The sequence below is a fragment of the Diabrotica virgifera genome, chromosome 7 (assembly GCF_917563875.1).
Source record: "Diabrotica virgifera virgifera chromosome 7, PGI_DIABVI_V3a".
NCBI classification, from domain to species: Eukaryota; Metazoa; Arthropoda; class Insecta; order Coleoptera; family Chrysomelidae; genus Diabrotica; species Diabrotica virgifera.
The window spans coordinates 76,630,878-76,644,184 of NC_065449.1; the positions used below are offsets into that span (position 1 = coordinate 76,630,878).

Sequence of the window (13,307 nt, forward strand, 5' to 3'; positions counted from 1 at the left end):
TGTTTTTGGGTTGGAACATTTATCCAATATTTTTTAATCCGGACCTGGATTTCTTACAATTGTAAATAAATTAATTTATTGTATAAAAATAAATATAAAATCAAGTATACAGTGCGGTTAAAAAGTTATGAACCAAATAAGAAAATGGCAAAATAGATAAAACACCCAGTATCTTTGTTATTAATTGAGTAAGACCCATTAAGTATGGTATGGCACAAGACTGCCTAAGTGTCCTCTTTTTACAGTTAACGTATGTTACTTTCCCAATGAAACACCCTGTATAAACATATTTTTTATATTATTATAAAAAGTAAATAATAACCACAAAAATAAGTTTTTAGTATTTAAACACCTACTAAACATTAAATATTTCATTTAAAAATACTTCATTAGCATTTAACTCTTCAACTACTTTGATAAATTTATAAAAAATCCAAATCGACTCTAAATGTGCATACTTATACCGCTCGTAAATATGTACTACCATACAAAGCGTTTCGTAAATAGGTATAATCAAACCATAGGTACATTAAAAATTTCTCTAATTTAAACTATTTGTCCTTGGGAGACTTTTTTTTGTTCAGTTATTCACGTCGAATTGAACAACTTTTCTATTTCGGAAAATTTTCGTGAGGGATGCGTTTCGTAAATATAGAGGTTTCTAAAATTTGGCGCGTCCGACAACTGAAGTACCCCTAAAAATTTGTCGGACAATATTACCATTTAATTGTAAGTATTTTCATCAAACAATCCTGCAAAAAAATCATCGTTTATTACTCCATAGTGCGCCCCCCATAAGGGGGGCGCACGGATTATAAAGAGTCATACGATTTATACCCTCACAGTTGATTTTTGCAGGATTGTTTAGAAACCTTATTTAAGAAACGCGTCCGCCCGAAAATTTTTCGAAATACAAACAGGGAAGTTAATTTTTTTTAAATGGTTGGCCCAAAAGCTCTATAGTTAATACTGATAACAGTTTCTCGTTCAACACAATACGTTGATTATTACTAAAATATTATCAAAACTGTTTCCCATGCTAACAAATAATGACACCAGACCAATATGTTTAACAAACTCAAGTCAATCTGAATTTTTAAAATTCCTATGGTCTTTGAGGAAAAATGAATCCTTGAGTTGTCACAGGAGAAGCATACCATGAAGGAGGAGGAGTAGGTGGATAAATATACTGTGTTGGCTGTACATATGAAACTTCTACAGATGGAGTATATATCACAGGTGTTGTTGGAACCAATACTTCAGCGATTTCCGGCGTTAAAGCTGTTGGTGCTGTTGAGTATAATATCGGAGTACCTAAACAAAAAAAACTTATTTAATACTTTAATATAGAGTGATGAGCGCACTAATAACCGGCAAACTAGCTCAAAAGATAGAAAACATAATACATCGCGAAACAAAAAGAGATGAAACTAGTGGATGTGGAAATTATCGTTATAAACGTATAAATTAACATTACATTACATAGTTTCCCATCTTTAGACGTCTGTGACAGGAGTATTTTATAAAATTCTACTGTCACAGTGACAGTTGTCATACTCCTCTGATGTGTACGTCTAAAGGTGGAAACTATGTAATGTAATGTTAATTTATACGTTTATAACGATAATTTCCACCTCCACTAGTTTCATCTCTTTTTGTTTCGCAATAGGATTAAAGCAAGGATGTTGCCTGTCCCCCACTTTATTTAAAATATACCTCGAAACTGCTTTAAAAAGATGGAAACAAAAATATATAACAATGGGGATACCACTCACCAATACCAACACTATGGTATATACGTTCAACTTTGCAGACGATCAAGTAATAAAGGCACAATATTATGACGATTTAAACTACAAGGCCCGAAAATTAATTGAAGAGTATGATATATGCCTATATGGGGTCTATATATGCCTATAAGTGAATAAAAAGAAAACCGAATACTTATGCATTGGAGATTGAAGGAGAACAAAAAGATCTCAGATTAGACGACATGGCCACAATAAAGCTCTGCTACGACTACAAATATCTTTTTTTTTCTTTTTTTTATGTAATTATGTTTATTTACAATCAACATCATTAAAAGAGTATTAAGTAAATTTCTTCCATGTTTTTGGGCATGAAGAAGAGACTTCCAATGATGTCTCATCTTATTCTATTTATGTTTAAGGGGGCGGGGGTATGGTTTGAAATATTTTTTTTATTATTTCAAATAAAAGTGCATACTTTCAAGGATACTCTCTGAAAATTTCAAAATATTCGGAGCAAAATTGCCAGAGATACAGGGTGTTGAATATCCCTACCTTCGACTCGCGTTGCCGCGCCTTCGCGCCAGCACGCTTGAGCGTAGTGAGAAACGTTAAACAACTGTTCGCCTTCTCTTTTGTAGATTACTCCGCAATAAAAAAAACATATTCCAATGTTCATCACTTTACGATTTGGCAGACAAATAAGAAGATGAAGATGCAGTTGTCAAAACTTTAAACGCATTTTTCTCAAAACTGCTTTTCAAATGCGGTGGACATTGTAACTGAAAACTACTTGACCGATCTACCTGAAATTTTGCACAGATTTTCTTTAGACATTGCGTGAGGTAACAACGTCGAGATATTTTTCGTTTTGTTCTTATTTTTTGTTCAACAATATTAAATCTGTTGGTTTTCACAAAATTTTTATCAATATTTTTATCAATAATTTCGTATTTTTTACTTCTGAGTGATACCAAAAATTCAAAAATCATTAAAAATAAAAAAACTCGACGTTGTTACCTCGCGAAACTCATAAGCTAATTAAATATTTTTGAATTTTTTGTTTCGTGTGATCCAGTGATGAGTTCTGATGTCCACAGCAAAATCCATTTCTTTTGAGCTGCCTGCCACAATTTGTTGCCAATTTCTTATTTTTCAATATTTTGGATTGAATTTTTTCTTAAATATTCTTTGAATTGTACTTAATATGTTTATTTGATTTAAAAATAAAATAATTCTACCATAGCTTCGAAAAAAATTCACAAAAATGTGCTGGATATGTTGATTTCAAACCATACCCCCCCCTTAAGTTTTAAAATAGGTCCTGAGGCCAGGTTCTATCTAGTCTCCTTGTGGCAGGGCCATTATGGAATAATTCCTTTACTAACTCATTTTCATGGTGAATGGTACGCTCATTTTTTGACTCCGTGGCTCGATGGATTTCTTCTCTGATGAAAGGTATATTTAAGTCTTCGTGAAGTGTTTGATTACTTACGTACCATGGTGCATCCACTATTGATCTTAGAACTTTTGACTGAAATCTTTGGATGATATTCAGTGATGTTGACTTTGCACAGCCCCAGAGGTGTAGTCCGTAGTACCAAATAGGTTTGAGTATTGCTTTGTACAGAAGAATTTTGTTTTGCCAAGGAGCCAATACATTTGCCGGAATTTCAAGTCTAGCTGTATTCTTTTGGTCTGAATATGTTTCTTCCAAATAAGACGTTGGGCAAGATGGGAGCCAATGTATTTAGCGTCTGTTACTGTTGGTATTCGTACATTTTCCATTCTTACAGGTGGGCATGTGTTGTGGCGGTTGGTAAACGTTATTTGAGATGATTTTGTTTTGTTTACTTTTGTTCGCCATTTTGTGTACCATTCGCTGAGTATGTCCAGATGGTGTTGCAGGTCTTGTGAGGCTTGTATGGGATCTTCACTTATAGCTAGTATTGCTAAGTCATTAGCAAAGGAAGCGATCGTAGTATTATGAGACTCTGGTATATCGGCTGTGTAGAGTGAGAAAAACAGCGGCCCGAGAACACTACCTTGCGGAACTCCGGAGTTAATAGGACAGAGGCTGGATTGTAGGTCTTTGAATTTTACAGAGAAATATCTATTTGATAAGTAGGATTTGATTAGGAGGAAATAGTTACTAGATAGTGCCAATTTTACTTTGTAAAGCAGACCTCTGTGCCAAACTTTGTCAAACGCTTGTGAGATATCTAGGAATACAGCGTTGCAGTATTTCCTTTCTTCGAGAGTTTTTGATATTTCATTTACTATTCGATGGACTTGTTGTGTAGTAGAGTGATTTTTGCGAAAACCAAACTGATGTTCTGGTAGTAATGTTAGGAATTCATGATCTGCGTATATTCTTTGTAGCAGCAATCTTTCAAAAACTTTGCTAACGATTGGGAGTAGGCTGATGGGTCGATAAGATGCATAACAATAGATACAAATATCTAAGTATAAATATTTCGAAAGATGGAACATTAGACAAAGCCATACGAGAAATAAATACGAAACGTAGAAAAGCCGTCACAATGTTAAACAGCATTTTATGGGACCAATCCATCAGCAAAGAAAACAAAAAGAGGATATATGAGACTATAGTGAAAAGTATCACTCCATACAGCTATGAGGTATGGCCACTGAAAGAAAGAACACTAGCAACGGAAATTGATGTTTGGAGAAGAGCTGCAGGAAGATATAGAAGAGAAAGGATTACCAACGAACACATTAGAGAAATAATGAGTATCAAACGAACAATCACCGATGACTTATCGATGTCAAAACAACTTAGCTGGTTCGGACATATACAAAGAATGGACGAACAACGAATATGAAAGGAAATACTAAAATGACAACCAGAAGGAAAGAGAAAACGAGGTAGACTGAGAAAAAGTTGGAGTGAAGGAATAGACGAAGAGCTGAGAGGAAGAAACATAGAAGAGAATCTATGGAACAACCTGACGAAATGGCGATTGGAAATCGGCTAACGGCGGAGAATGTTATAAACCGACATGTAGTAGTAGTAGTAGAGTAGCAAGCTAGACCAATAGATTAGTTATTATTACCTGGTGGCATCTGAGGCATCTGCAACACAGGTGACATCGTCGGATACATTTCCACGGGAGTACAAGGATGTTGTGCATAAACACTCATATCCCCTTGTGAGGCATAATTAACTACAGGCCTCTCTGTAGCAATAGGCGTCTCTGGTTGTTGTACGTAATTAATCATAGGAGTCTCTGACAATCGTGAATCTGTCATTTTTGGATCATAATTGTTATTTACTTCAACTTTATTTATATATTGTGACGTTTCGTGGTAGTTTTGATGAACCTCTATATTTTCTTGCTCTTGCACTTTTTGTTGATTCTTTGGTGGCGGAGGTGCTTGTAACTCAAACGGCGGAGAGGACCACTGTGGATAACTTTGAGGGGTTTCTACGTGATAGTTGTAGTAGTATGGATAATTTACATCTGTAACAGAATATATAAAATTATATTTATTTAGCATTTGGCTACATCACAGTTGAGTTTTTAAACGCTTTTTTTTACTTCAATAGTTTGCATCAAATCTTTAGACGTTAATTTGACTGACATTTCTTCAATGAAAATGAATGAAAATTTGCAGACATATGCATTCGCGGGAACAATACACGAATAGTCAATAAACAAAAATTTTTTATGTTTATTAATTGTTTAATTAAAAAAAAAAGATTTTAATGGAAAATGCTTAAATTCTCTTGTTTTTTACAATGTAGAAACTTGGAAATTTTACGGATTGTAGCTAATGATATGAACTATACATAATTTCACTTTTTACGTTAATTGTTTACGTTATGCTTCATAAATAAACAATAAAGTTTCAAATTTTGAACGCTCATATATTGGTTTATATATAAATCGGCGTTTATTCGTGTCAAATTTCAATACGATACGAAACAAAACTTCAACCAAAACTCGAATTCAAAATATTCATGTTTTTACCGTACTCTTAGAAAAACCACCGGTAGAGACGTTTTGTGCTACAATTAACATTAGAAATCGTTTTGTCGTATTAACTAATTAAACGCTTTTCTTTAGTTCAATCGTTTGGGTCAAATCTTTGGACGTTAATTTGACTGCCTTTTCTTCAACGGAAGTGACTAAAAATTTGCAGACATATATGCATTCGCGGGAACAATACACGAATAGTCAATAAAAATTTTTTTGTTTTTTAATTGTTTAAATATAAAAACGATTTTAACGGAAAATTTTACAATGAAAAAACTTGAAACTTTTACAGATTGTAGCTAATTATATGAACTATACATAATTTCACTTTTTACGTTAATTGTTTACGTTATGCTTCATAAATAAATTAAAATAAACAACAAAGTTTCAAATTTTTTGCCGATTCCGACTACTTTTCATGTTTGTACATCATATGTTTTATACATATTTTAATAAACATGACGATATATTTTAATGTTTGAAAAGTGTAAGACTAAAAAGTAAAAAATAAAAAAAATATGAAAAAAATATTTTAAGAAACGATTTTCTTTAGTTACGAGTGACTAAAATTAAACAGATTATAAAAAAATCAACCAAAAAGCAAACAATAAAAAAAATTAAAAAATCTAACACATTCGTTAAAGAAAAGCGTGGTGCGAAACAGGGCCGTAACTACGATGTTGGGGGCCCCGGGGCAAATGTGATCTGGGGGCCCCCTACCGGGAGGTCTGAGGACTGTACCCCCACGCAAGGGAGGGTCCGGAAATTTTTTTGATATTTAACCCCTTGAAAGAGCATTTTCCCTCCTATGTGAACACTACACTCTCTTCTTTCTTTTTTTTCAGCATGTCCTGCAATAACTATAAAATTAGCAGCTCCAATGATTACAGCTTCATCTGTATCTGACATTGCGAACGGATTATCAACGAATGCGTTCGTTCGCTACAATGGAAATGGTCTTACTTTGTACCGAACAAATAACCAAGCGAACACCTATACGAATTCGTTCCTTCGTTCGTGTTCACTTTGATTTAAAAGCACCTTGAGGTGCCTTAAGCTAGTGCAGTGTGAGCCAAGCACACTCAGTGAAGCTGGTCAGTGTACTGGTGGGACTGATCCTAATGTGCTCATTTTATCTTATGTATACCTTTCTTTTCAATATGTGGTTCCTTTCACGTACCAAGATGTGGTCTGGGGTAAATTGATTAAGACAAAAGGGCTGGGGCCTTTGGTCCCTATTCAGGTGGCATTTTAGTTTTTATTTCGCCAAAATAACTAATTTCCTCGGTCACAATTTATATGTTTACGAAAGGTCTCGGGGGCCCCAGCTTAGCCCGGGCCCCCCTCTTCCAATGGCATTTTAGGTTTGATTACGCCGATAATTTCTTAAGTAATAATTTAAAATTTTTATGTTATGGTCTCGGTGGCCCCAGCTTAGCTCAGGCCTCAGGGGCCCTGTTCTGTTCCAATTGCATTTTAGTCTAAAAAAAGACTAATTTCTCCACTGAAAACTTAAAACTATGTTGCGGTCTTTTTAAAATTGTGTCATTTGAAAATATTTCGTTGGGATCGGCTTTTAAAATACATATTTTTATTTTCCTCGCTAAAATCTATGCACGGGCCCCCCTTGGGCGGGGGCCCCGGGGCACTGCCCCGGTTGCCCCAATGGTAGTTACGGCCCTGGTGCGAAAACCGTGTATTCGATGAAGACGCGCCACGCTTTTCTTTGACGAATGTGTTAGATTATTACAATTTTTTTTATTGTTTTCTTTTTAGTTGATTTTTTTATAATATGTTTAATTTTAGTCACTCATAACTAAAGAAAATCGTTTCTTAAAAATATTATTTTTATTGTGTATGAGCAAAGAGGACAATACATTACAAACAGTAAATAACAATAATTAATTTTTCCAAACAAAACTTTAGTTGACGGATATATTCAATTGACTCATTGATCGCAACTAAGAAATCCGACGGATTGCCATTGTAGGATCTGATCAGGAATTCATCCACAAGATGTTTAACCGTTTTTCACGCCGCGCCGCAATCGCAATTTGGAGGGTATTTTTTACTAAGTTCGGGAGTATACATGTTCCGTTTTACATGTATTTTAATTTATACAAATACTCAAATACTCAGAAAGATGGAAAGATTATAAACATAGTCTATTAGTAGCCGCAAAAGAGGGTTGTGGAGTAACAAAAATAAGTAATAACCCCAAAAAACGCACGGCATGGTGGACAAAAGACTTAGAAAACATAGTACAAGAAAAGAAACAACTGTGGAAAAAATACCTAACAGACAGAAAGCAAGAAAGCTATGACCAGTACAAAGAAAAAAGAACAGAAGTTAAACAGATGGTTAAAAATAACAAAGACAGAACGTGGGTAGAATTTGGAAATAAATTAACAGAAGCATTCGGTGAAAACCAGAAATTGTTCTATAACACACTTAAGAGCATGAGAAAACCAAAACCAAATAAATTGAAAAACGTGAAGGATAAGAATGGAACCATACTTAAAGAAGAGAACGAGATTATGGAGAGAATACTTTGAAGAACTCTTGGAAGTGGAACAAGTAGAAGGAGATAAGATAGAACAAAACAAAAATCAACACACTCCACAAGAGCAACAGGAACAGATAGGAAATAAAACACAAAAAGAATTAACAAATGCAATCAAGAAAATCAAGATGGGAAAAGCACCGGGACATGACGATATAACTACAGAAATGGTCAAATACATGAATGAAGAAAGACAACAAGAATTACTAAACATCACGAACCAAGCTAAAAATGAAAAGAAAGTACCACTAGACTGGCAGATAGGCATTACAACACCATTGTATAAAAAAGGAGATAGCGAAGAATGCTCAAACTATACAGGAATAACACTTGGAAGCACAGTAGGAAAACTTTATGCTAGTACACTAGAAAACAGGTTAAAAGAAAAACAAAAAAACACATTTGAGGAGAGCTAGAGTGGTTTCAGAAAAGAAAGAGGGATGAACGATCAGATTTTCATAATAAGACAAGTAATAGAAAAAGCTCTTAAAACAGAAAAAGAAATACATGTATGTTTCATAGATATGGAAAAAGCTTTCGACAGAATTAAAAGAGAAGATATTTGGAAAATACTAGAGAAGAGAAAAATTGAACAAGATCTAATAGGATGCATCCACAGTTTATACGAAAAAACGAAAAGCTATGTAAGAACAGGAAATGAAAAATCCAAAATATGCGACAGCAACATTGGATTAAAACAGGGTTGTGTCCTGAGCTCACTACTCTTTAACCTAGTACTAGATGACGTAATAAAAGAATACAAACACAAATGGAGAAAATATAATGTAGGATATTGGAAGTTGAGAATGATACAAATAACAGAACTATGCTACGCAGACGAACTGGTGGTCATTGGGGAGTCAGAAAAACAATTCCAAGAAAATATAAACATATTATATTTTTATTCCCATAAAAAATACGTAATTATATTTTATGAAGATCTAAAAATCAGAAACATGAAAATAAACAAAGAAAAATCAAAAACAATGATACTTGGAAGACAAAAAGGAAAACATGAAATAGAAGTAGATGGCAAGCAACTTGAACAGGTAGACAGATATAAGTAGGTATTTGGGGGTAATCATAGGCCGTGATAGAAAATTAGAAGATGAGATAAATGAAAGAATTGCAAAGACTGGTAAGCTGTACAATATTATTAACCTCTTCGGTACGGTGATGCACCCGTGTGCATCATGCTTGACTGTCCGCTACGTACGGTGATGCACATGGGTGCATCATGAGCTGGCGTTCGCCAGCAGGTAAGCGCACGAATCCGTATATAAGGTGCGACTTACCGTATGACGAACCGGCGCGAAGGGGTTAAGAGTAACTTAAAAAAAAAAAGAAATACCTAAGAATATAAAAACGGAAATAGTAAAAAAGATTGTGAAACCCACTCTAACTTATGCCTGTGAATCTTGGGCATTAACAAAAAGGCAAAAGAATAGACTAATAAGCACAGAAATGATATTTTTGAGAACAATAGAGGGGAAAACAAGGAAAGATAAAATTAGAAATCAAACCTTTAGAGAAAATCTGAAAATACACCCAGTTACAACAACAATCGAAAAAGGACAAATTAGATGGCTCGGACATGTACTGAGAAGAGGAGAAGAGAAAATAGTAAGACAAATATATGAAGCGAGAGATATGGGAAAAAAGAAGAGAGGAAGACCAAAAAAGACGTGGACAGAATAAGTAGTGAGGGAAGCGGCCGAACAAAAGATGAATAAAATGGGAGGAAACAAAAGCATTGGCCATAGATAGAAGAAAATGGAAGGAAATGTGGAAGAAAACGAGGGAGAACCTAACTTCGTAATAACTCACACCGAAAGGTAGACGAGTTCTGGATTAAGTAAGTAATAAGTAAGTAAGTACAAATACTCATTTTCATATACATATTTAAATGTTAGCATACGGAGTTCAGCTCCATACCGGTTTTATGTATAGACCAAGGGCAAGCGACCAAGCCCTGTGCGGCAAATCATTAGCATTATAATCCTAACACTCGACCAGTAAGGTTGTCAGTTTTGTAACCGGCTCTTCATTCGTTAATTGTGTTTAATTACGTAAATAAAGTGTAACAATAAAAACTGTCATTTTTCTACACTACCTAAATATAACTTGCTAAATTCTTACCGTGATAAGGTATAACACTGGGAGTAACAGGGGCAGAGGCTACCATTGGTTTCATGTTGTAATTGTACATTCCTTGGTTTTGATCAGAATTTGTAGGCCAAATGAAGGGATCACCAGCCGGAGTCATGTATTGTGGCCAATGATATCCGCTTTGACACCAAGTTGCATTGTCTGAAGTTTCATTTTCCATGTCAATAGTAGCAACCACGTCTTGAGAAGCAGTTAGTTCAACTTTAGCCTCGGATAATGGTTCTGTTTGAGTGAAGCTGATATTCTCTGTAGTATTTTGACTGTGCATTTGCTGAAAAATGTTTTTAATTTAAGTTTATTGTGAGTTAATACAATAAAAGGAGGACAATATTATTATACTACAATCAATGTCATATATCATACTGAGATATAACTAAAAAAAAAAGAGACACACCACCAAAGATAATTGTGGTGTATGTTTAATTATTGGTGTTAGTATAATATGTTACGGTGATAAGTAGATAATCTGGTAATTGTACACAATTACCGGTAGTTGTATACAATTACCAAAGTCGACTGTAAATGTAGGAAATATTCTTTAAAAACCCGTTATTTCCTACTTTTACCGGTAATTGTATACAATTCCCAGAGAATCTTGGTAAAAGTAAGAAATTCAAATTATAACGATCGACACGTAGGCGGAATGCCACAATACATAACTCTAGAATTCATAACGATCTATTTGGATCTCTGTGAAACTTGCCAGAAAAATCCAAAGTTCCCAAAAAAGGTTTAGTAGTGAAACCTATACCTACTGTCAAAAAGAAATTAATAGTAGATGTCAAATAGATTTGATAGATATGCAAGCCCAAGCATATAATTAATTCAAGTTCGTTTTTCTCTACCAAGATCACTTAACAAAATTTGTACAATTACGGCCATTGAAAATAAACGTACATAAGAAGTTGCATTAGTTCTTCTTGACCTATTTGTGTCTTTGGAGCTCTTATCATCCTTCACAGCGACAATGGACGAGAATTCTCCAACATAATTATAAAGAACTGTGCTCCATGTGGAAATATTTAAAGATAGTGCACGATAAGCCAAGACACAGTCAGTCACAAGCAGTGGCGTGCTGGAACTTTTCAAGCGGCCCGATGATTTTATAGAAAAGCGGCCTCCCATCCTCATTTTACCTTCTATGATCAGGATGTTTTATTCGTTATTTATAAAATCAAAAAAACAAATACATAAATTATTTTTAAATCAAACATAAAACTTTGAATTCCATGAATTTTTTAATTTGCTATATTTTTTTTATTTAAGAATAAGCAATCTTACTAATAATAAATGACATGTATGACAATACTGTATGCAGTAAGGCAGCAACCATAATTTCCTGAATAAATATAATATGAATTTTATGTAATTAAGATAAAAGTAAAATAAAATTTTGAGAATTTTTCAATTATTGTATTAAGTTGAATTTTAGTAAATCAATTATACAAGATAGTACACACACGCGTACAGAGCAAATACTTTAATTTGACAATATTTAAAATGTTAATACAACGCAATAATCTAAACATGTTTTTGCAATTATTATTCTATAAAATAATTACTTAATTCTAGATCAATAATTTCAGCTTTAAAGTCGATTTTTGAGCAAATTCGTCGATTATTTCATCATTTTTAAGCTCATACAAAGCTTCATATTCTATAGCCACTAGCATAAATGTTTTTAAGTGATCTTGTGTTAAAGTACTTCTGAACCGATTTTTATGTATTTCAACGTCGAAAAGCTTCTGTCGCAAGATACTGAAAGATTTAATAAATGCCTATATACTATTTAAATTTGGATAAGCACACTGATGTAAGTTGTACTTATGCAAAACAGCGTAACAGCAAGCTATACAATCTTTACACTTTTTAGTACCACACGGCGGTGAAGTTTTCACAATATCAACAACATTGTAATTTGTTACTTCATGTTCATTATCACTTAGTAGATTAATAATAGCATCTTTCATATTTTCTGTAGACTGAACATATTCATCATTAACTCGATCTTCTATAATTTCAGTATTTTGCAAAATCCCATTTTTTAATATAATCCATTTATCAGCAAAATCCACGAGTTCTTCTCTAATAATTGCAGATATGGTAGTATAAAAATTTCTTAATTTTTTAGTAAATGATTTAAATGCCGTTAAAGGTATACCATTTTTTATTGTATCAAAATTTCTAGGATGTAGAGTGCTTATATCATCATAAAACGATGGGGCTTGATCAAATCGTTTTTCGATAAGTACTTCCAATAATTCGGTCAAAAATGTGCAACACGTTTTTCCATTTTTTACTATACGGAGTACATACATGTTTGAAGGAAATTGGAAAACCATAATAGTCCATTATTTCACGGTTTTTGCTCTAAATTTTAAAGAACCGCTTGGATTGATATGAAATTTGGCATACGTATAGCTTACATGTCAAAGAAAAAAAGTGATATTGTGCCGATGTGTGCTTTTACCCTGGGAGTGACTTTCACCCCCTTTTGGGGGTGAAAAAATATATGTCCAAAATAAGTCCGGAAATGGGTAAACTGACTAATTTTAAGTAACTTTTGTTCTATAGAGCTTTTTCGCCAAGTCAACACTTTTCGAGTTATTTGCGAGTGAATATGTTCATTTTTCAACAAAATAACCACATTTTTAGACGGTTTTTCGCAAATAACTCAAAAAGTAAGTATTTTTCGAAAAACGTTCTCAGCAAAAATTAAGCTATAAAAAAGTAAAAAAATGGTGTACGCGTTAGGTCTCTGGATCTCGCAGAACCAGAGTTATAGCCAATGAAAAATAGATTCATATTCACCAAATTTCAAATAGA

The 13,307-nt window shown here is 33.7% G+C and overlaps 1 protein-coding gene across 1 annotated transcript in view; it reads right to left on the reverse strand.

Moving 5' to 3' along the window:
- Positions 1-247: 247 nt before the first annotated feature.
- LOC114328475 (protein ovarian tumor locus-like) overlaps positions 248-13,307 on the reverse strand; it is a 116,609-nt gene continuing 103,549 nt past the window's right edge. The window contains exons 8-10 of the mRNA XM_028277333.2: positions 10,452-10,752; positions 4,826-5,233; positions 248-1,314 (exon numbers count right to left, since the gene is read on the reverse strand). Coding sequence (XP_028133134.2) covers positions 1,106-1,314; positions 4,826-5,233; positions 10,452-10,752 — 918 coding nt within the window. The 3' untranslated portion in view covers positions 248-1,105. The remainder of the gene's footprint in view (positions 1,315-4,825; positions 5,234-10,451; positions 10,753-13,307) is intronic.